Here is a 23229-nt window from a genome sequence, read left to right as displayed (position 1 = left end):
GTGGCATAAACAACAGCAAAACACAAAATACTGGTGGCTAAAAGGCAGGGGTTGTCGTGGGGCATGAGGGACAACCCTCCTTCAGGTTCGTGGCCCTGCAGGTCCACAGACCACTTAAACTGACAAAGCCAACGGGGGCCTTTTGAATTCTACCTTGGTGTTGTGTATCATGGTCCCTAGACGCCTGCTCTCCCAAATGACTTTAGGGGCCCTAGTGAGGGAAGAGTATGGTCTCTGTCTTTGTCATGAAAGCTTCCCTGCAATGACGATGCAAAATTGAATTTTCAGGTGTTTCGTAGTCAGATTCCAGAACAGATGTTTTGATTATTTAGCCCTGCAGACAATATTCTAGAACGTAAACTCTGAAAATATTCTCTATTTTATTTTTCTCTCCGTTTATTTTATATTTCTTCATGGAGTCTGTTTATGTGACCTGCTGGACATGTCGATTTGGACAGAGGTTCCCAAAAGATGGCGCTGTGTGTTTTTAAGTACCGCTAGAAGCACACTTTTGTGGGCATGTCTGTTGCATCAACCCAAACACTCTCATCCGCGTTACAGACAGCTAATAAAGACCGCGAAGCCCAAATGTATTTTCTGGTGTACTAACATATTTAAGAGAGTAAGGGCACATTATACTTTTAACGAGCACAAAACACTGTGAAAACAGATGAAGAAGGAAAGATGTTGCTACCTTCACACAGTGTGACTGATTCTATTCAGCGTGTCTGAGCATGCGCACTGCAGCGGTTCGACTGGGTACGGGAGGACATCACGGAAAACTCGCTGTACCCGAACCACACGCTGAGATTCATTCTTGATTGCACTATAGCACGCCTACCATCAATACCATGCTTGATACACCGTTAAAGTCGGGGACAACTTAACAGCCTGGCGAGGTTCAGTCGTCGCAGAACCGAGTAAATAACCTTATGGGAACAGTATGCGGGAAATGGTTGGAGGTTGCTGCGTGTGTTCCGATGAGCGAGGCTGGGCTGAGAATCCGCTTGTGTACTGTGACGGACATGGGTGCAGCGTCGCTGTGCACCAAGGTAACTAGCTCGCTCTATTACAATGTAATTACCGCTTTCCGGGAGGATGGGTATAGGTGCGCTACGTGCGTGAGGACCCGTCGCTCTCTGTTGGTGCGTGTGAGGGGGTGTTATTTCCTTCTATTTCCTTTGACAAGGTTAGCAGATGGGACATGAAAAATGACATTAAGCCTTATGGCGCCGGTTCGGTCGTGTTGCTAATATTCGATACAAAGTTACGCACCGTTTGTAGCTTATTGGCTACATCTACAGCCGGGGACAGCTGCCTCAAAGGCCCACGAATACATTGTTTCCTGAATGCATCCGAATGCTTTGTTGATATTATGTGTCGTTGAGGCTTATATATTTTTTACAATTAACATAACAACATCCCGTACATTTTTAGGAGCTCACTCTAAATGTAACCCCACTTCTAAACCGATTTCCTTCTTTTGTGATGAAAGTTGTGGTCCGGTAGGCCACTTGAATAGTGCATAGCCTCAACTTCATTCTTCTGTAGGGATCCCTACAATCGACGTTGTTTAAGAAAGTAAACATACACCTGTAATCATTATTTTAATCTTTTTTTTTTTTTGTGTGAAAACTCTTAAAACTCAGGTGGTGATGGTGGTGATTTGATTGCATTCTGCACCTTATCACATCACGTCCTAAAGTGTCTGTAGTCATAGACTACATTTATAAACAAAGACTATTTCCTATGACAATGATTTATGTGCAACATGTTGATATGAATCAAACATTCCTAATTCCAAAATTCTTAAAGAAGAAACGGTTGCCTTTTTGTGTGTCTGTGTGTGTGTGTGGATGTGGGTGTGTGTGTGTGTGTGTCCCAGCATGCTATGGCATCGTTCAAGTGCCCACTGGGCCGTGGTTCTGCAGGAAGTGTGAGTCACAGGAAAGAGCAGCGCGAGTGGTAAGTGCACCTCCACTATATTTACATGACAAGGCACCGACATCCCTTCATCTCAGAATGCCGACTACAGGCGATGCACTACAGTAAACATCAGCATGGATGGGTTTTGTGTGCTGTTTATGTAAACATACCTCCAGTGCCATGTCTAATAGGGTGCTCATGATGCGTCAGGATTAGACAGTGATGGTCCATGGTCCAGTGAGGTCCGCTCTCTTGTGTTTTCCCTTCAGAGATGTGAGCTGTGCCCTCACAAAGATGGAGCCCTCAAGAGGACAGACAGTGGAGGTAAAACCTTATTTGGGGGGCGGGGTCTGGGGGGCGGGGGGTCGTTGTCCTTCATCTTCTCCCCCTTTGATCCCCTCCGTCCATCCTTCACTTCCTGCTCTCCGCCTCCCTTGTCTTAGTTCATGTTGTACTCCTTCGTCCTTCAATGTTGTCCGGGCCTTAGATGTAGAGCCTACACTATGTTTTGGTAACTGTAAGTGTGTGTGTGTGTGTATGTGCAACCACACACGTGTCTTGTGTGTTCTCGCGTATGGGTGTGGGCGTAGGTGTGTGTGTGTGGGCATGGGTGGGTGTGTGTGTGTGTGGGTGTGTGTGTGGGTGTGTGTGTGGGTGTGTATTGATTCTGCCATGATCTGCTGGTCTCCACTCCAGGCTGGGCCCACGTGGTGTGTGCTCTGTACATCCCTGAGGTGCAGTTCGCCAACGTCCTGACCATGGAGCCCATCATCCTCCAGTACGTCCCCCACGAGAGATACATCAAGGTACCCCACCTGCTACACCCCACCTGCTACACCCCACCTGCTACACCCCACCCTCCTACACCCCACCCTGCTACACCCCACCCTGCTACACCCCACCCTGCTACACCCCACCTGCTACACCCCACCTGCTACACCCCACCCTGCTACACCCCACCTGCTACACCCCACCCTGCTCCCCTGTTTCCTCCTTCTCGCAGCTTCTCTCTCTCCCTCCTCGGTGTCTTGTCTCTACAGTCTCTCTCTTGTCCGGTTGTTTTTTTTACCAGATTGTTGAGTCTCACTGTTCGTTGATATAAGAAACAAAGCTTAATTATTTGTTTACATTTTAGAAGATTTTGGCATAACAATGGAGTCATATTTACTATGTATTATTCTCTACATGGAATATTCATTCTTTTTTTCGTACTGTTGCACATCCCATTTTAAACTGCCATCTGGGTAGTGTAGTATCAGGGTGCTTCTGATGGAGTGCTTGCTTTTATGGCTAATGGTTGCCTTGAATGGTGCCCATTGTGAAAAATCAATACTTGACATGAGATTTTGAATGGAAGCTTTTATGCAATTGCATCACTCTGCTGGGAGACTCAACGTTGGACCGTGAAGAAGCTGGCTGTACAATGTGAAGTGTGCACGTTTGTGTGTGTGTGTGTGTCTGTCTGTGTGTGTGTGATTGTCTGTGTGTGTGTGTGTGTGTGTGTGTGTGTGTGTAATGTACACACATGCTGCTTCCAGATCCCAGTGTCAGCTACAGTAAATTGCATCCAGCTCTGGCCTGACAGTGCCCCTTCATCTAGATCAGCTTGTTGTAGTCTAACACTGTGTTCTAGTGGACAGTGAAAACTGGAAACGCACCCCCCCCCCATACTCTCTCTATCCTCTATAGTGCATCCAGATGCTGTCTCTCTTCCCCCCCCCCACACACACACACACCACCACCAACATGTGGTTGGCATATTATGAGTGAGGGAGGGGGAGGAGGAGGGAGAATGACGGTGGGGGGGAAGAGAGAGAGAGAGAAAGAGAAAGAGAGAGAGCGAGAGACAGGGAGATAGAGAGAGACAGGGAGAGAGAGAGAGAGAGAGAGAGAAGGAGAGAGAGAGAGAGAGAGAGAGAGAGAGAGAGAGAGAGAGAGAGAGAGAGAGAGAGAGAGAGAGAGAAGAAGAAGGTGGTAGAGTAGGAGGGTGAGAGAGGGAAGGAGGGAGGAGGAGTGGTAGGGTGGAAGGTAAGGAGCCTGCTGCTCCTTAGTCCAGCACCTGTTGCTAGGTCTGGCTATGGGGGAGCCACAAGGGGGGCGGGCGGGGAGGGGGGGGGGATGGGAATGTTTCATAACTAGCTAGTATCGGTGACAGTTGAAAACGTGCAGACATGAATCGAGTTTTCTCTCAAATCCCACCTACAGTTCCTAGCATCGTGTAGCATTTTACGTATGCGAGCCCCTTTCAGGTCGTATTGACGTCGGAGGTGGACAACATGAGCCGTGTTCTCGGAGCCGTCTTTTTCATTTCCATCTGTCTATCCTTCCCCTTTTTCTGTGTCAGACATGCTACATTTGTGAGGACCATGGGAGGGAGAGCAAGGCAGCCTGTGGAGCCTGCATGACCTGCAACAGACAGGGCTGCAGACAGGCCTTCCACGTCACGTGGTGAGTGCGTTTGTCCAAGTGTGTGTGCGTGTGTGAGTGTGTGTGTTTGTGTGTGTGCTCGGACTCTTCAAAAAAAATGCTTTAGTGTGAAAGTGCTTCTCCTTCTTTCTTTTTTTACCCTTGTTGTGTCTTGATATGTGTGTGCGTGGGTGTGTGTGTCTGTGCATGCATGCATATTTGTGTGTTTGTGTTTTGTGTGCTTTTGTCTGACCCTATGACCTTGTGTAGTGCCCAGATGGCAGGCTTGCTGTGTGAAGAGGAGGGCCCTGAGGCTGACAATGTCAAGTACTGTGGCTACTGTAAGCACCATTACAGCAAAATGGTAAGGAGTCTGGCTCTAGAGAGGCACAAACCATGATCTTGTTGTGAACGTTTTGAGTTGAGCTATTCTGTTTGGATCCTCGACCTATATGAACCTTGCAGTCAGTCTTGTGGTCTGCTTGTCTATTTAGTCTGCTCTCTGAGAATGAAACATGGCATGGATTCAGGCCCACACCCGCTGTATGTCACTTTGCATAAAAGCATTTGTTAAAGAAATACTGGATGCTCCAGCTAGAGCGGTGTTTTTCCTGTAGTAATAGCAAGCTACACCAGTGTTTATCCTTTAGTTATAGCTAGCTACACCACCTGTAGTTCCAGCTAGCTACACCAGTGTTTATCCTGTAGTTCCAGCTAGCTACACCACCTGTAGTTCCAGCTAGCTACATCAGTGTTTATCCTGTAGTTAGAGCTAGCTACACCACTTGTAGTTCCAGCTAGCTACACCAGTGTTTATCCTGTAGTTAGAGCTAGCTACACCAGTGTTTATCCTGTAGTTAGAGCTAGCTACACCACTTGTAGTTCCAGCTAGCTACACCAGTGTTTATCCTGTAGTTTCAGCTATCTACACCAGTGTTAATCCTGTAGTTCCAGCTAGCTACACCAGTGTTTATCCTGTAGTTCCAGCTAGCTACACCAGCGTTGACCCTGTGTCTCCGCTCTCTGTGGCGTCCACAGCAGAAGAAGATGCGTTCCAGTGGAGAGAACACGAGCAGTTCCTTCAGCCACTCCAGGGGGCGCTCCACCTCCCCCTCCCAGGACAAGTACAGCTCCCATCACCACCGGCCCAGAAAGGTGTGTTTGAGTGTTTCTCCCTGTCTCTCCATATCCAGCAGTCTCTCCGTCCGTCCGTCCATCTGTCTGTGTAGGTGGGTCCTGTCTAGTCTAACGCCCAGGTGTTTGTCGCGCTCCTCCAGAGCCACAAGGACAAGACCAGGCAGAAGGAGAGGCACAAGAAGTCGTCAGACAGTCTGGGTTCCTCCCTGACCAGCAGCGTCGACAAGGTAGTCATTATCCCCTTCTCCTAACCCTTGAGGTGAACATACAAATACTCATTGGTTGCACAGTCTCTACAACAACTAAGCCCTTGGCTTTTGAAAGTGTGTCATCAACACACGTCGACCACAACTGATCAACAAGTCACTATAGCAACATGAACTCCCCTCCGCCCACTACTCTTCTGTAGTTGTCATCTGGTCACCACGGCACCAAGGACGGCGAGGGGAAGTCCAAGAAGCTGAGCTCGCATGGACTGGGTCACCGCAACAAGAAAACAGGAAGTACTGGCAAGAGCTGCTCCTCGTCTTCCTGTTCGTCCAGCCCCTTCAACACGGGTACTAACCTCCATCTGTGCACGCTAACACGCCTGCCAGCACAATGGACACTACCTGCCAATAGCTTATGTTTGGGATATTTCATATGTTTGGGAACTAGGTTTGTATGCTTGTAACCTGGTGTGTTTTATTTGGTGTGTGGTATCAGTGTTTTCTGATGTACAGCTGTGGCCAAAAGAATTGGGTACTACGTACATTTTGTGTTTGCAAAGCTTGCTGGGCCTTGAATAAAATGACTGCTAAAATACTTTCAGTAAGTCATATCATCTGGAGAAATCATCTTGATTGTATTTTAAGAGCAGATTGACTGCTGTAAAAGAGGGGACTATTTGCATATATTGAAAATGTTCGCCCCCAAAAAAGCTTTACAAAATATGAAACGTGCCTTATTGTGATTCCAGCATTCTATAGAAACACGTGATAACATTATCCTCAAATACTTTAACCAGCAAACTTTGCAAAACATTTGTCATTGCCAAAACGTATGGCCACGACTGAAACGCTCAAAGTGTTTTGGGTGGTTTCAGGCGGCGGCTCCCTTACCTCGGCTCAGGACTTCCTCCAGTACTCGTCCTCCTCCTCTCGGCTGGAGCGCGACCACGACCGAGGCAGTGACGGCCACGCAGCCGAAGACCGCAAGGAGCGTCTCAGGAGGACGGTGGCAGAGGCGGACGAGGAGGAGGAAGAGGAGGACGAAAAAGAGGTGGCGAAGGACGAGGAGGAAGAAGAGGAGGAGGTAGAGGAGAGCAAATACCGAAAGCCTTCACTGCAGCCTCCGGCCCTGACGCTTGTAGAGGGGTCACAGGGTCACCAGAGGTCAGAGGGTGAGAACAGCTCTTTCGAGACCAAGGTCACCATCTCCACCTTCGGCTCCATCATGCGCATCACTTCCTCGTCGGGGCTGAGCAGTGGAGGTAAGATCCGTAAAATCTCTTCCGGGGATTACAAGCCTTCCAAGTCGCTCTGCAAGCCCTCGCACCTGACCACACCCCCAATCCTGGAGGAGGCAGACCTAGAGGAAGACAAAGCCACACCCCCCCCGCCGCCGCCGCTGCCGCCACCACCGCCACCACCCAGGGAGAGGCGTCACCGTGGTAACAAAAAGAGTCGCCACGGCCCCGGGCGGCCGCGAGGGAGCAAAAACCGGGAGAGGAGGGAGGAGGAACACCATCACCACCAACAGCCAGCTCACGCTGCCCCACTTCCTCCGCCCCCTCTGGCCGCCCCCTCCTCACTCTACCCCAGCCCCCCCACCCTCCCCCAGGCCGCCTACCCCTCCACCCTGCCCCTCTCCGCCCCCACAGCCTCCTCCAGCAGCCTGTCCTCCAGCCGCAGTAACATCCTGCTTGGCTCTGGTGAGTGTGCGGTTGAGTGCGTGTCACTTCCTGTCAGAGGAGCGGCGTACAGACACACTTGTGACACTAGTCAGCATTTCACTCTGTCTGCTGTCCTTGATAGATCTGTGAGGTAATGAAAGTAGCACAGTGCATGGCCAACATGTTTGGTAACATGTCAAGTGAGTATTCCGCTTGCTCTTCAACAAGATTAGTTGCAGTGTGCAGTTTCTTCTAGTTTCAGATTTGTCGCTAGGCGTTTTAGAATGTGGTTTTTGCATGTCTGCCAACAGTAAATGCAGGAACACCAATGACTCATCTGACTTCCTGTTCTAGTTCTTATGTGATAATATCTCACCACTGGTGTAATCAACTGGTGGGTGTGTTTATGAATGCATGCATGCATGCGTGTGTGCGCGTGTGTGTGTGTATCACTCAAAACGTGCATCTTTCCCTCGTCCCCTCCAGGCATCTACAGCAGTCACAAGGACCCCCTCTCTCTGGGTGGGGGCATGTCCCTCCCTCCGTTAACGCTGGGTGGAGGTGTATGCATCACTCCTCTCTCCTCAGGACTCCTCCCATCCCACTCCTCCACCCTCCTTCCTCAAGTTAACTCCGCCCCCAACACGCAGGTACGCAAGGGGGGACTGGCGACTGGGTTGACACTGTGGCTGTCGAAGTGGGTTCAAAGGCCCGTAATGGGGATGCTGTGTGTGTATGTGTGTGTGTGTGTGCGCGTAGGTCCACCCAGGCTTCAGCTCGTCCTACAGTCTGAGTTCCTCTCAGGGCTTTGGCAGCTGCATGTCCACTGCCCCCACCCTGCCCCCACTACTGAGCCAAGCCCAGACCTCACTGCCAGGTCAGACACACACCGACACCACGTCAGTCCAAGTACACTCCAGCATGTGGAGGGGCTCATCGACATGTCGTTTGATCCACAGATTGTGACCTGGATGACTGTCGCTATCCGTGCCAGGGCAGCTCCCCCAGGGAGAGTCTCTCCTCACAGTGAGCAGCCTCTAGACGAGTCTCCTTCCATCAGACCTGCGTGTCCTTATCGAACCATTCAAACAAATGCTGGATTTGTCTCTGTTACTAGGGCTCGGGTCATTGATGGCGTCTCGCGGTTTTGCCTCTTCCTCCTGGTCCCTTCCCTCCCCCTGCTCCTTCTCTTCCTCACCCCCCCCCCCCCCTCCCTCCCTCCCTCCTTCCCTCCCTCCCTCCCCCCTCCTCTTCACCATCTCCCCCCAGGTCTCCTATGAGCTGTCTCCCTCTGCTGTTTGACCAGAGGGAGGGCCTGGGCCACGGGGTCAGAGGTCGCCTGGAGAACGTCCCTCCGTCCAGCTCCCACATCGAGCTGCTGCTGGAGAAGCACAGCAACGAGGAGATGGGGGTCAACAGTGAGTGGGACTTGGTGCTTTACCAAGCACATAAATCGTGGGATAAAATGACCCTAAAAGGTTCACTAAGATCCATAAACAGAAGCTAGTTAATTTGCTCTTTTACCTGAGCAGTGTTACGATGCAGGGATACAGTAATGAACTGTTTTCAGTGTGTCTTTTTGCCGTTTCCTTCTCCAGTAGACCTGAAGCTTAATCTTTGTTCAGGCTCTTTGAAAGGCCAGTGAGTTGGTTTCATCCTGAATTGATTTATAATTTACACACAACCCTGAATAGGTCCTACTGTGAGACTATTTCTATTCAGAAATGATGAATGTATTCCAGGGCTGGGTTGTTGCAAAAATAGCACAATGAGACATGACTCACTTTGCTGAAGGTATGACAAAGCATTTGTGACACACTGTAACACAACACAATACTATCTTTTCATGTTTTCTTCTCTTCCTCCTACCCCTCTCCACTCCTCCCTCCATCCTTCTCTCTCTCCCCCGCAGTTGTGGAGATGCTCCAGTCCCTGCACTCCCTCCAGCAGGAGAACCAGCGTCTCCAGGACCAGATCCTCAGCCTGACGGCCAAGAAGGAGCGCCTGCAGCTGCTCAACGTGGAGCTGTCCGTCCCCTTCCCTCCCCAGGCCCAGGCCCACGTGTCTGCCTCGGCCCACGTCAGCTTCCTGTCCTCCGGCCACGGTACCCCCCCCTCCCGCCTCCCCCCCCCCCCCCCGCCCTTCCTTCTTCCCTCCACCCTCCACAGCTCCTCCCTTTTCCCTTCCACTTCCACCTCCCCCTTTCTTTTCATCCTCCTCCAGCCCTTCCTCCTCCTCTGTCATCCCTTCCTTTCATCTTTTTTTCCCCCTCCATCTGCATGATGAAGCAATGCCTATTTCCAGTCACAGCACCCGGTCTGTCCATCCAGTGGATCTTAGTCTGCTTTTTAAACACACAGTACACACAGACTTCATGTGCTATCCTCTTATCCAGAAACGGTGTGTTTTGGGGAGTCTGTGCATCTCTCGCTGTGTCTCCCCCAGACCACCTCGGCACCAACAAGAGCCCTCTGTCTAAAAGCTGCTACCTGAACGACACCTCCTTCATGACTTCCTCTGAGGTTAGTCCCCAACTGAGAACGTACGGATCTCAGATGAATGAAGGGATCAAGTGATTGAGAGGATTTATTATATCTTATAGTACTATGTTTTTACCAGGAACAGCACATTAAGTGCGGTTGAATCTGCATTGAAACGTTAGACGCGTACGTGTCCAACGTTCCTGCCTTGTTCTCTCACCTCTCTAGGAGCTTCATTCTGGGAGTCCATCCCGCAGTAGCTCCTCCCTCTCCTTCCAGAGCACCCCGCCCCTTCAACCGAGCCCCGCCTCCTTCGGCCAGCCCCTACTGAACGGACTGGCCCGTGGGTTGAGTGACGGCTTGGGCTCCGTCAGTCAGGCCGGTGGCTCCACCCTCCCTACAGTGAGCGGGCTCATGGCCTCACTGGCTGGAAGTCCTCAGCTGAACATGAACGGTATGCTGGGTAGCCTGAACGGAGTGATCCAGTCCCCGGGGCTGAACGCCCTGCAGCCCACCCTGCCGGCGCTCCGGCCACAGCCCCCTCCTCTCAACCCCCAGGGGCTGCAGCTGCCTAAGAACATGAGCCCGTGAGTATCAAGGCCTCTCACCTTCTAGTAATGGACACCAAGGCTGATTCTAGCTTTGTGCTTTGGGATTTGCTAGGATATAGAAACCTCTGGAATGAAATCCCAAAGCATTCCAGAGGCCTCATAGAAGCCTCTGGAATGCGAGCTGTTGGTTTGTGTCTTTGATGTCCCTTGTTGTTGGAATTTGTTGACGCCTCACGTGTTGCCTCTGGTAGTTCCGACTGATGCTGCCCACATGTTGCCTTGACCGACTGAATAAAGCTTGATCTCACCTCATCTCCTCGTGCATGATGTCGTTTCCTTGCGCCTTGATGTCATTTCCCCCGTGTGACACGTAATTTCCCCGTGTGTTCCCCCGTGTGGCAGGTCTTCCCTGCTGTCCGAGCAGCAAAAGCAGCTCCTCCTCCAGCAGCAGCAGCAGCAGCAGCTTCAGCAGTTCCTCACCTCGCAGCACTTCACCCCCGTGAGGACACACCTCCCGCCTCGCACACACTCACACCTTCTAGAACCCCCTCCGTTTCCAGGCTTCATGTGAACTAAGAAAGGATAGGAACACCGAAAGAGGAAAAACCACTGATAGGCCCCCGAGAAGCCGCGGGGAACCGAGAGAGAACGGATCCCTCGGGTGGCGTGACGGCGAAACAGGTTTTCTTACGCCCCCCCGCGTCAGGTCTCTGAAGTCTTGCCCCTCTCTTCCCTCGCCCTCCTCAGGAGCAGCAGGTGGTGGTGTACCAGATGCTGCAGCAGCAGAGACAGAGGGAGATACAGCACCTCTCGCCTATGGTCGCCCAGTCACCCGGCCTGCTGCCCTCGGCGACTGCCTCGCCCCGCCAGGGGGGCCAGGGGGGCCAGGGGAACCCTCTCTTTGGGCTGCAGGAGAGCGCACTTCACAAGCCAGGGGTGAGTGTGGCGATGCTACTGTTACTGACTACTACTGTACTACTCATGAATGTCCCTGTACTTACTGTAAGTCGCTCTGGATAAGAGCTTCTGCTAAATGACTAAATGTAATATAATGTAATGTAATATAATGTACTCAAACTACTCAAAGGAAAGTTTGGTCATGATGGCTTTGCACTTTACTTTCCAGTTAGAAACCTGAGAATGTAGAATGTAGAATGTAGAATGTAGAACCAATATATATATAAATGGTAGAGATAGAGGATGTAAACAAGGTGACACGGTTAAGCCGAAGATGAAGTTCAACGTGTTAACTTGTGACTGTGCTTTTGAACTCATTTGATATGATATGGGCGTTTGTTTTTTCAGTCTGCGGGAGAGAAGGGCGCAGAAAAGATCTGATGATATCACTCTCACCTCGAATTGGAGCAGCTATCGCTATCAAAAAAGGAGGATGATTGATCCGAATCGGTTCAAAATTAAACTGAGGTCACCTTAAATCTAACAAGTCTCTTTCTCTCTCTCTCACCCCTTTCCTTCTCTCTTTCTCTCTATCAATCTATCAGCTCTATCACCCCTCTTTTATGAATGTATAATGGACCAGACTTTTGACAGTTATGCTTTTCATGATTTTTTTCTTTATATTGGAGAGGTTTTGTCTCCTATAGTTTTGTTGTGTGTAGGCAGCTTTAGAGAACATGAATACAGTGGTCTCTTATAAAATTGCACTAATTTGTTAACCAGACCAATGGGGTTTGCTCTTGAAGCCATGGCCATAGCCTTCTACAATGAAGGCTGATATCTATAGGGTTTCCTGGATCCCATCTTAGATGGCACTTCAGTTCGACCAGAATGTTCCTGGACCTTAAAGAATCTGGACCTTCAGTCCTTAAAAGCACTTCTGCGATCAATTTTGTTAGAGCCAAAACCAACTTACGTGTTGTTCGTCCTTGGAGGGGGACGAAGGCCATCCTCACTGTTCTGCCTGCCACCTCTCACGGACCCTCTCTGTCTTCCTCTATGCTTGTCTTCCCAACCGTCTTATATTGGTCTCTGCTCCCCCCCCCCCCCCTGTAAACAAACAGCTATGGTGGTCGGTGTGTACCGACCTGCGTCTCCCAAGATGGGCCGTGCACGCCTTCTGCCAACTCCCTGAGAATCCATAGAGAAATGTTTATTGTGCCGCTGCCGAGATTAACCAAACTAAACCAAACATTTTGACGTTGTTTCAAGTTGTGCGGCGACATAAACGAGAAATGTGTTTTATCTCCAAAACTGATGTGCTTTGTTTGATAGCAGCTATCAAGCAAAGTCACCGTTTCTGTAGAACTTTCTACAGGATATTTGGTACTTCATAGGCCACTGGGAACTGTCACTTTTGTGATTTATATGAATATTTTGCACTCTGTCTGTTAGTATTAGGGTTCTTTTTTTTTGTTTCTGTTGTACATAATGTTCTTTTAATGCCTGGAAGCTAGTAGTTATTTTAGCCATACTGTTAGAAGTTGATATGCCTTAATAAATGAAGCTAGGTTTAATGAGGAAAACATTTGAAGGGCCTGGAGGGCTAGTTGTCTGTGATCTTCTTTGTTTGATTTGTCTTCATCTATGTTGCAAACCGAGGACAGTCCCAGTTCCTCTTCCCCAAACGTCCTTCGTAGATCATGACAAATCAACAATCTCTTCATGTGAATAACTGTACTGATGACTGAATCATTTGTATCGTAAATCTGTCCTAAGATGAACTGTAGTGCTCTGTTGTTCCTGAAGGATTTGAGGACAGTGGGTTTTTTTTAGAAGGTGACATGTAACCAGACGCACTCCAGCATGATGATGATGTCACAGTAACGGCCTAGGAAATGGTGTGACTGCAGTGGCTTTTTACTGACCTAAAAACAGCCATGACACAAATTAATATTCAAAATAGCACTGACATGACAAGGTGCAAAGTTCTTCAATTGTGGTAACAACCTTTTAAAAAACAGTTTAGACAAAATCATTAGGGTTTTTTTTGTCCAAAGGGAAGCGGTCTTCTACCCGACTCCTTGCCACTGTAACATCTGCATTGTGTCGGATCTCCATCAGAGGTGTCTTGTTACATGTTACCGCATGGTAAAATACATAGATAAACTCTTGATCTACCTTATGATAAGCTTATTTTTTCGTGATCTTCCAGTTTCCAGTGTGTCTTATAAGCACTGATCGTGATCCTCCCATCTAGCTCATGTATTAATACTGGCCACTTATTAATGTCTTTAGACTCAGTCTTAGTCAAGAGGCGAGGAATACTTTTCCTGCTGTTACACCTGATGTTTTCTTGTGTTCGGCCAAAGAACATTTGAACCGTTTTATGTTTCTGTTTGCAAGCTCTTGATAGTGATCTCCCGTACATGTGAGTTCTATTGTTCTGTTTCTGTAGATAGGTGTCAGTGAAGAACCTCAAGAAACTTTGTTAGTTGATGAAATACTGTAGCAGCGACTATAGGAGATTGTTTCATAAAGTTGAGAACCCATGAGCCTATTCCAGTGTGTTGAACAGACTTCCCAAGGAGGTCTTCAGTTTACGAAGTACTGTACGTCCTTATCAGTTGTTGTACAATTAAGGTAAAAATCTAAGTGAGAAAACGTCCAAGAGATTGTTTGACTGAAAGAGTACTGCAAAGGAATTTTGAAGGGGTGTCTTTCCCACATTGCACTGGGGCTATTTTTGGCCCAATGAAATGTACATCTTTTTTTAATACTTTTTTATTTGTTTTGAGTACAAGTTGTATACTTAAATGTGTTTGTGTAAAGGCACATTCATTTTTAAGCTTTGAAGTTTGGGTATCGAAGATATTCCATGTTATGTATGTTGTTCTTTGTATCTTATGTATTACAACATATTTAAGCACCTGTCTGAATAATGTTCGAGAAGAAACAAATTGCTTCTTGAGACATGAAATGCATTAATTCTGTTGCTAAATACCAAGATAAGACTATGCATAGTTTTTAAATGCATTGTTCAACAACAAAAAAGGAAATTAAAAAGAATCAGCACTGCATTTTTAAAAGGACAAGCGATTTGTCACTGTACAGTGTAATTGAGAGGATTAATCAAAATTAATTTGCCAATATTTAGATGAAATTCCCTGTAAAGTATTTTGATATTTTTGTGTAAAATAAAAAACAACAATGACTGAACTTTTTCTGTTAACAAATTTATTTGACATAGCATATTCTAACATTCTTGGCTTTGAGAACTCTGATTTGCTGAACCCAGCCACTATAATACATTTAACACATTATTAAACTGGTGTATTTTACAGAATATCATGTAAAATTGACATGATGTTAAGGTATCCCCTTTAAGATGATAGGAGAATGTAACACTTTACATTGCATTTAGCAGACGCTTATCCAGAGCGACTTACAGGGACATTCCCCCGAGGCAAGTAGTGCCCTGCCCAAGGACACAGCGTCATTGGCACGGCCGGGAATCGAACCGGCAACCTTCTGATTAATAGCCCGCTAACTGCTCAGCCATCTGACCTCCACTGACCTCCACTCACATTTTAATATGGAACGCCCTAAATATGGATCTGAAAATATGAAACCTGGAAACTGTTGGTCCATGCTTCTACAAACGTGTGATTGGACGTCACAGTAATTTGTCTGTCTAAACTGCATGACGGAAGAGACCTCGCCCTGGGGTTGAATATTTACCGACCAGCATACCTGAGGTCACCATATTGTTTCAATCATACTTTTTGGTACAGAGTCAAGTTTCTCTTCGGAGTTTTCGTGCTGCTCCTTCTGCGTTCTGTGTCAATATTTACGTTTGAAGACCTAGATTTTTTTCTTTCCTCGTGTCTACCAGGGAAGTACTACCCAAATCTGAAGTATACTCTACTCGGTTATAGTTGTAACAAAAATGAACGCTGTTAAAGCCGTGCGTCAAGGATGTATTGTAACATTCAAACTACCTCAAGTTATAGCAACAGTGCCAAATTCATTTGTAAGTATACTTTATATATAATGATGGACGTTTGTAATTGTTGAGCCAGGGTGTACGTTTTTGACTGCAAGCCTTTGATGGTCGTGTTAGGGGGAGGGTGCGCTAAGTAATGCACTGTTATGAGTCATAAGTTAGCCTGCATGTACATATAAACTTAGGTCTAATTGTATTTTTTTACTTTTTTATTTAAGAAAAGGGAGATTATTGCAGACGTATGTCTGCATTGGACAGCAATGGAAAAAACTGAAGAAATGAAACCAATGTAATTACCCAATGGACACGCCCACCATTAACCCTTGGCACAGACAATGTATTCCTTCATAACAGTGACTAATGAAAATCATTTTAACCAGAGCAGTCCTTCATCGCTAATATACTAGTTAACTTCAATAACTCAAAATATAAGTTTGCATTATCTTTGTGTTACCCTCTTCAGATAATTTGGATAAACGTAAAACAGTCCTGCTGCTATTTTAAATATGAGTGAAAAAGATTTCCAAGAAGGCATTGCAAACATCAGGTCCAGGTGTGTGCAGTTTTGTTGCCAACTCCAACTTTGGGGTTAAATTACCGGTCTGCCCTCCAGAAAACATCAATAAAACCAAACTGTCAAATGTCGTTATTGTTTCTGACTGACTCTTCCGCCCCCCTTAGATGCTGTACTCCACGGAGACCTCCCAGGCAGTTGTGGCGGCAAGGATGCCCTGTGGGGTGAAGGTGACCGGAGGCAAACGCTATGCATGGTGCGCCTGTGGACACAGCAAGAAACAAGTGAGGAGTGTAGTGTGTGACATGAAATAATTAGTTTTAGAGAAACTGAATCATATCTTAACTATATTATATATTTATAATGTAGTTATGAACATAATCCCACAGGCCGAGTTTCTCATACCATATAGGAACTAGTTAAACATGTGGAAATTCTGTAGCCTATAACTAATGTTTATGTGTTTTCTTTTGTGCTTTTTTTTCCAATAAGGAAAGTGATATATATTTTGTTCTTATTTTCAGCCCTTCTGTGACGGTACTCATTTAGTCATTTAGCAGACGCTCTTATCCAGAGCGACTACTCACAGGACAAAAGCGCCTAGCTTTTCTGCTTTACGTTTCACTCCAGATAAAGACAGGACACTTATGTTGTGTGCCTGTAAGCAAACCAAAAACGCGCCGTACTGTGATGGCACGCATTTTAAAGTCATCTTCACTGACATTGTCAAGTCAGTGAAAAAAGTATTTAGATCTTAAACTGAAAATGGGTATTCAATCATGCCAAACGGTATATTCCATACCATCCCAGTATGTAACACAATATATACATTTTAAATGTATTCTGAGTCCGTCCTTATTTCATATATTGAATTAAAAAGGGCCTTAAGATGCAGTATTTGCAATAATGTAACATGTCTTTTGTTTTCTGTTGCTATAATGTAGCCAATGTCATGTGTCGAGAACAGACATTAGCCAATGTTCTTTGGTGTACGTACAGAAGGGAGCAGTTGAGGTTTTCAGATTTTTGATAGAAAAACAACGCAGCAAACATAGCGTCATGCAACAACAATGGGGGAAGAAATTACGAAATAGTATTTTGGGCTGAAAAAAAAAACTGTAACCAATCGAAATGGCATTAGACCACGTGGATAATCCGGAAATGACCTCTGCATGACCTGGCGTTTGCTTTTAAATCTCAGTTTTCCCCTTGTTGTTAAGGTGTGCGGTAAGCCTTTGGTGGCCTGAACTATTTACCTTTCAGATAATGACAAGTTATAAAATACTGGTTTTGTTTGGTAGTTGCTAGATAATAATACGCAAGACCTGCATTAGTTTGCAGTGTGCACATGACTTGACCACACTTGACAACATAAAGGGAAACATGAGCATAATAATGTCAGAGACGATCAGCATATGGGTCACTACAACCTTGCGACAACCTTGGATATTATCGAAAATTGCGGCTCCGAAGGTAAGCAAACAAATCTAAATTAATGTTCAAATGGCTCACATATAAATTGAGTGCAATTTGCGGAACAACTGTGGGTTACAATGTCGCACTGCTGTTAGGTGACTGAGAGTCAATGGAGGAGCCAAGCTTGCTGTTTGAGTCTTGTCTGTCACGGTATGTTTTTACTTGGGTACCTAATATGTGTAAATTGTCCAACCTACAGGCCCAGTTATCCACTCTCCCCTCAGAGCCAGTCATTGCTTCCAAAAAGCCTTTGAAGGTGGATTTAGTTGGTGGAAAACGTTACTCATGGTGTACTTGTGGACACAGTAAGAAACAGGTGAGCAGCATCATAATGCCAGTTACCTGTCAATCAAAGGCATTTAAATGGTATGAACACTGGTGGGAGGACAATCATGTCTATCACCTTATGCTAACACTATCCCAGCCAGTAATATATAATAATATTAATTAATATTAAATAACAGTATAATCCTTATTGGGGACATTGCAATGGACTCTTCACATGGGTAGACAGGCACATACCGTGTGGCCCTACACATATACCAACAATGCAGTCACATTAGCAGTGTGTGTCTACCATCTACTTCCCTATTTCAACCTGTAACCACCCATCCCTTTTGCGTCGTAGCCTTTCTGTGACGGTGCGCACAAGACAAAAGCCGAGGGCCTCGTGCCCCTGCGGTTCGTCCCCGAGCAGGACTCCACGGCGTGGTTGTGCGGCTGCAAGTACACCAACAACCCTCCTTACTGCGACGGCACACACAAACAGGACTTTATCAAATCCGCCCAGATACCGGAGCAGACCAACTCTTGAAGGGGAGCTGAAGTGTGTGTGTAACACAATTCCTGTGGTCCCTCTAGGTCAGGGGTGTCCAATCCTGGTCCTTGAGGGCCACTGTCCTGCATGTTTTAGATGTTTCCCTGCTCCAGCACACCTGTTTCAAATGAATGGGTCGTTATCAACCTCTGTGGAAGCCGGGTAATGACCATTCATTTAGGGGAACATCTAAAACATGCAGGACAGTGGCCCTCGAGGACCAGGATTGGACACCCTTGCTCTAGGTCCTGGAGTCTAAGACCTCTTACGTATGTCATCTTGTGGAGGTCTTTGGTTTTGAATGAGTTTCTTTCACTCAGGGAACTGATGGTGAAATGTATATAGTGCAGACTTGTTTACTGCACATGAGATGGAGCAAGGTGATGCTAGTTTGAGTTTGGTTTATGACTGTATCCTAATTTGTATAGGACCTTGGCTTATTTTAAGATTTACTGTTCCATATAAGGAATTCTTTGGCTCACTAACTGATATGCACAAGAGCAATCAAGTGCTGCATCTCAGGGTGAATCCATCGCTTAGAAAATGTAGCATTCAGGTCAACTTCCACTGGGGTTTTGTTCCAATAGTTTGTGAGTTCAATGTTTGTCAATATATGTTCGTACAAGGGGAAACATAAAAAATACAGAAAGATAGCCAAAGCTGCAATACTTGTTTTGTTTCACGGGTAGAAAAAAATGATCTGTTAGATTTGTTGGGTGATGCAGTAAATGGTAGCATCAGAATGCAAGACAGTCGTTAAATTTCGTACTTTCATAAAATCAGAACAAGACAAATGAAACCCTAGTAAGTAAACATTTTAATGACCTAAAACATGCACATATGGCTGATAATCGTAGAATATCGCAAGATGGTCCAAATAAACTGCAGGAATGTCATTATATGTGGAAATACAACTGTTGACATGGTCGAATATTAAAATCCCTTGGACTTCAAATGTCTGCCATGAGAAGAACAAGAATACATCAGATTTCAGTTGGACATACTGAAAGTCTTTCCCCAAACCCCCTCGGACAAATGTAGTGCTTGAAGTTTAAATAATTTACAGTTGCTTTTGTAATTGCAAAGCGCATGAAAAGGTTCTATGGTGTACTGTTTAGTCTGCATTTTACTCAATGAAAGTGCATCTAATAGGTATTGTTCTTGAAATGAGCTTGGGCCATTAAAACCATTTAAAAGTGTAGGCAGTCTGTCACAATACTGGCAAAGAGAAGACAAAACACATTGCCTTCAGTCATCAAATGCTGTCATTTGCATCGCAATGCCTTTCAGCAATTTGCCTAAGCTAATATTTAAGCCAAATCAATGGGAGGCCCTACTGCATATACAATACAAAACAATAACAATATCTTGTATAAAAAGATACTTTATACATATGTATGCACACATGCTCACATTGGATACATACTGTACATTTTGTATGTGTGTTTTGTACTAGTCTAACACACATAACCACACACACACACACACACTCACACACATATACAAATGTCTATTTGGCTGCTGTTTAGTCTTGAGGCCCGATCACAACCGTTGTCTGTTTTGTATCTCACAACGAACAGCTTCCTCTCCTTGCTTCCTCTCCTGCTTCCTCTCCTTGCTTCCTTGTGTAGTCCATTGGAAGGGCAACTGATATTTCGGGGGCAATTAAAAAATGTAATTGTCCTCCCAGTCTTTTGGATGTGGATGTTTTAAGTCGGGGGCGGTAAAGAACCTTTGTCCCCTCCTCTCGTCTCCTCTGTGGCAGCTCCAGAACCGTTGCCGTTGACAGTCACCTTCCGGGTGTTGCTACCTAACTTGGGGGCCAGGGGGAGCCGCTGAGCGCTGTTGGGTCGCTCGGCTGTACCGTTGGGGCTCTGAAGGGGCGGCGGCAGGCCGTGGAGCGTGGGGCTGGGCAGGGGGGAGGCTCTGGGGGGCAGGGTGGCAGGGCTGTGAACCTTGTCACAGGGGGAGTCGCTCTCTGACGTGTGGCTCGTGTTCACGCCGTCGGAGTGGGCCTGGGCGGCGGCTTGGGATGGCCTTCGACGTTTCCGTGTGGGTTTGACCCAGTATTGCAGGGGGATAGGTCCAGTCTGTGGAGGGAAGGAGAAGGGGCATGAGTTCAAAGTTCTACTACTACTACTACTAATTCTCTTCGTCCCTAGTGGGACATAAGGCTTCGACGATCTGCCTCCATCTGGACCCGTCTTGTGAGTTCAAAGTTCTGCTGTACAATTAAAAGTCACGTATGAAGCAAAAGTCATTTTGGCAACAGAAATAGTGCGAGAAGATGTACTCACTCGTCTCCATTCGTAGAAGTAGGCAATGTCCATCAGGGTGTAGTAGTCCTTCAGCGGTTCATCTCCATACAAGACCTCGACCTTCGGAGAAGTAAAACATCTTAACAATTGAAATCCAAGTCTATGATGAAACGACCGATCATTTCTCATGCGGTAATGACAGTATGTACATGCACACTGTGCTAGACATACTGTAGACAAAAGGCTGAAATGGATTTACCCGATAATTGCTGGGAATGTCCATCTTGCTCCGGAGGAACTTGGCTAAGTGCATGACTGACATGGCCGCCGGACATTGCAGGAATCGCTTGCCATTGGACTAAAGAGAAGGGAAAAAATGCTTAGAATAACGAAATGTGCCACTAGGGTAGTGGATTAAGGGGGCAGGCATTGAAACAGCTGGACTAGAAAATCCGAGGACAATACTGACATTAAGATGCAGCACATTGTCTACCACGTATTGGTTTTCAGTGTTTGAAGTGTCTCTTACCTTGTCGCCATCTGTGTCTGAAGGTTGTGGTGGTCTCTCACTTCTATAGGTAAATGACACACACACACACACAGCACATGTGAGCATTATAACCTCAATACTTGGTTTGTATTGATGTAACATCAAAATCTAAGATTAGTCAGCAAAACTTAAAAACAAAGCCTTTTATTCTGAGCATGACCAAAAAAAAACATTTATTTCCCCATTCACCCTAACCATAATCCACTCGTTTTTAGGTGAGTCACTCTTTTATGGAAGTGACTTCAGACACTACGCACTCTTGGGTACTCACTTGTTTTTCTCGTAGAACTGAATGGAAAGACTGATGATTTCATCCTCTGCGATGTTAAAGGTCTCCACCACCTCTCCGGGCTCCAGAACACGGTTCTCTGCATAAAAGTCCCGTCTCCGCTTCATCTCATCTGATTTCAGCAACATATAAAAACAAGTCACTTCCGTGGAATTGATTTCGATTGGTAAACATCACGTATGGTTTGTCATCATACCATAGTTTACATTTAAACACTGAGACGTCCTCTCAACAGTGTGTTTATTTGCTATGGCATACTTGTTTCCAAATAAATACTGAAACCAACCACCTTCTTAGCTGTTCTTACCTTTGAATAACCCTGGAACAAGCTTATAAACAATGTCTTGTAGAGTTTTATCTGCCCTGGAAAGGGAAATAAATAATGAAGCTGTATGAGACATAGTCCATGCATAAAGACCATTTCCACCTAAATATACAACTGTCAAGCTTATTGTAGCCTAGTATGACTTACAGACCCCTACTGTACTCATCAGTTCATTCTGTCAAAAACAACGTAAGGAGGAAAGACGGATTCAGTCAAGCACACATCAACACATACAAATGTGACATGCGACTTACCTGATACTAAGTTGAGGGCATGTCTTGTGTACCTGGGCATCACACCTTGGACAAAACTTGTTTGTCTCCAGAAATGTAACAATACACGTCTTACAAACTGTAGAGAACAGATCAGACAAATAGCTTTAGTAGGTCAGTAACTTAATACAAGTCACACAGAAATAGCCACATTGTAATCTGGTGCGAATAGGCAAAACTTTGGTCCTTTTGGGGTTTAGAGAGCTTACATGAGTGCAGGCACTCCACAATGGTTGTGGCATCTATGAAGTAGCCCACACACAGTGGGCATATGAGATTTTGATTTAGGTCTGTGATTTTAATACGGTTGGGTTGCATTTTATCCATCTGGAAGGATCTACGAAGAAAACATACATTAAACAACATGAGGATATTGGAACGTTCTGTGGTCAAATTCATTAAATGTATGCCAACATGGTACAGATTTGGGATCTAAGAACCCATGTTTGACGAATAGTTTTCGCCCCTATATTCATGTTGGCTATTTACAAAGAACTATATGCTTTCAGTGACACATTGTCTTCCATGGGTCCTTAGAAAACAATCAATATCAATTCACTGAAAACGCTTGTGGTCCTCATTTTCAGTGCCATACGTTGCGACAACTTCGGCAGATATATTGCGATATTTATCCTAGGATGTAATTTATTTGTTGAAGAAGGTGGTAAATCGGAAGAAACTGTCTACAGCACAGGACAGACCTAACAATTACGCCTGTGTAACCTCTCGTGCATCGCATGGTTGTGAATCAGGGGCCCTACAAAGAACATTTGCTTCACCGGTGCGTAGTCTACTTGGTTCGGCAATTAACTAGAAAAACGCACAGATGCAATGGCTAGGTAAAGGGGGGAATAAAACCCCGAAAAGAACACTGGGGTACAAAGCAGCCATCTTAAATTCACTGACGGGGTCGTATCAGAGACGAACAAGGGAAAATCCAAATATGACACCGTGCACCTTGTGGTGTGTTCTAGCGAAACTGTGTATTGCGTTGACTGAGACAAAAATAACGGATGGTTTAGACCTACCTGATTTGACATGTAAACTACCCCTTCATATAGACGTAAATCCAGGTAAATAATTTGGAGTTGCTTAGAATTTGCAGCAGCGCCAGAAAATGGCTTTTTTCAGCACACTCAGAGGACTGCCCATTATGATCACGTGATATTTTGTTGCCTTTTTCAGTGACCAGACAGGATTTAGAATATTTTAAACTTAACTAAAGTTCCGTACGCATTGTATATATTTCTACATGGGTGCACACTACATCATTAATCAACACAAAGTTTTTATTTTATATTAGACAAATACAATTTCCAAAGCCCGCGTGCAAAAATACCACACAACCACGCCCCCTAGATTTAGACGAAGTCTGATTCAGTTCGAGTTGTGAGTTTTGTAGTGAGTTTCCCAGTTGATCTTAAAAATCTTGCATCATACCATCACGAACAC

At 45.9% G+C, this 23229-nt stretch overlaps 3 protein-coding genes across 8 annotated transcripts; 2 read left to right on the top strand and 1 right to left on the bottom strand.

Moving 5' to 3' along the window:
- Window positions 1-727: 727 nt before the first annotated feature.
- Window positions 728-14489, top strand: LOC124483492 (protein AF-17-like). Of its 2 annotated transcripts, none has more exons than XM_047043973.1 (20): window positions 728-1052; window positions 1886-1965; window positions 2196-2250; window positions 2623-2732; window positions 4271-4374; window positions 4603-4696; window positions 5374-5487; window positions 5610-5696; window positions 5879-6026; window positions 6554-7381; window positions 7829-7992; window positions 8102-8219; window positions 8302-8368; window positions 8612-8760; window positions 9255-9446; window positions 9788-9864; window positions 10051-10409; window positions 10776-10872; window positions 11121-11309; window positions 11679-14489. In XM_047043973.1, the coding sequence occupies exons 1-20, from the start codon at window positions 944-946 to the stop codon at window positions 11709-11711; spliced, it is 3174 nt and encodes a 1057-aa protein (XP_046899929.1). In that variant the 5' UTR covers window positions 728-943; the 3' UTR covers window positions 11712-14489. The 2 variants fall into 2 exon arrangements, with proteins under 2 accessions (XP_046899929.1, XP_046899928.1); XM_047043972.1 differs by having other exon boundaries at window positions 5371-5487.
- A 302-nt stretch (window positions 14490-14791) lies between these two features.
- On the top strand, window positions 14792-18270 carry LOC124483588 (CDGSH iron-sulfur domain-containing protein 3, mitochondrial-like). 5 transcript variants are annotated; one of them, XM_047044089.1, is made up of 6 exons: window positions 15212-15303; window positions 15495-15565; window positions 15740-15829; window positions 15958-16074; window positions 17466-17582; window positions 17895-18270. In XM_047044089.1, the coding sequence occupies exons 4-6, from the start codon at window positions 15958-15960 to the stop codon at window positions 18078-18080; spliced, it is 420 nt and encodes a 139-aa protein (XP_046900045.1). In that variant the 5' UTR covers window positions 15212-15303; window positions 15495-15565; window positions 15740-15829; the 3' UTR covers window positions 18081-18270. The 5 variants fall into 5 exon arrangements, with proteins under 5 accessions (XP_046900044.1, XP_046900045.1, XP_046900047.1 ...); XM_047044091.1 differs by lacking the exon at window positions 15740-15829; XM_047044090.1 differs by lacking the exon at window positions 15495-15565 and having other exon boundaries at window positions 15219-15303.
- A 613-nt stretch (window positions 18271-18883) lies between these two features.
- Window positions 18884-22922, bottom strand: LOC124483587 (polycomb group RING finger protein 2-like). Its single transcript, XM_047044087.1, has 9 exons — window positions 22806-22922; window positions 21987-22114; window positions 21760-21856; window positions 21488-21543; window positions 21163-21292; window positions 20871-20913; window positions 20601-20699; window positions 20381-20461; window positions 18884-20173 (listed from the first exon to the last, which is right to left on the bottom strand). Exons 2-9 carry the CDS (start codon window positions 22102-22104, stop codon window positions 19793-19795), a joined length of 1005 nt encoding a protein of 334 aa, XP_046900043.1. The 5' UTR covers window positions 22105-22114; window positions 22806-22922; the 3' UTR covers window positions 18884-19792.
- Between the last annotated feature and the right edge of the window lie 307 nt (window positions 22923-23229).

This window comes from Hypomesus transpacificus, chromosome 21 (assembly GCF_021917145.1).
Source record: "Hypomesus transpacificus isolate Combined female chromosome 21, fHypTra1, whole genome shotgun sequence".
NCBI lineage: Eukaryota > Metazoa > Chordata > Actinopteri > Osmeriformes > Osmeridae > Hypomesus > Hypomesus transpacificus.
The sequence above is the reverse complement of the archived record's forward strand: the minus strand, read 5'-3'. Positions and strand labels throughout refer to the sequence as shown.

What these genes read in the sequence shown, in the direction of transcription:
- LOC124483492 (XM_047043972.1), top strand. Translation starts at nt 944, where the DNA reads ATGCGGGAAATGGTTGGAGGTTGCTGCGTGTGTTCCGATGAGCGAGGC. An exon ending in CAGGCCTTCCACGTCACGTG is followed by an intron (nt 4,375 to 4,602) that starts GTGAGTGCGTTT and finishes GACCTTGTGTAG; the next exon opens with TGCCCAGATGGCAGGCTTGC. An exon ending in CTTCCTGTCCTCCGGCCACG is followed by an intron (nt 9,447 to 9,787) that starts GTACCCCCCCCT and finishes TGTCTCCCCCAG; the next exon opens with ACCACCTCGGCACCAACAAG.
- LOC124483588 (XM_047044088.1), top strand. Translation starts at nt 15,220, where the DNA reads ATGAACGCTGTTAAAGCCGTGCGTCAAGGATGTATTGTAACATTCAAA. An exon ending in GTGGACACAGCAAGAAACAA is followed by an intron (nt 16,075 to 17,465) that starts GTGAGGAGTGTA and finishes TCCAACCTACAG; the next exon opens with GCCCAGTTATCCACTCTCCC. An exon ending in GTGGACACAGTAAGAAACAG is followed by an intron (nt 17,583 to 17,894) that starts GTGAGCAGCATC and finishes TTTGCGTCGTAG; the next exon opens with CCTTTCTGTGACGGTGCGCA.
- LOC124483587 (XM_047044087.1), bottom strand. Translation starts at nt 22,104, where the DNA reads ATGGATAAAATGCAACCCAACCGTATTAAAATCACAGACCTAAATCAA. An exon ending in TGCCCTCAACTTAGTATCAG is followed by an intron (nt 21,544 to 21,759) that starts GTAAGTCGCATG and finishes TTCCCTTTCCAG; the next exon opens with GGCAGATAAAACTCTACAAG. An exon ending in TGTTCCAGGGTTATTCAAAG is followed by an intron (nt 21,293 to 21,487) that starts GTAAGAACAGCT and finishes TGCTGAAATCAG; the next exon opens with ATGAGATGAAGCGGAGACGG.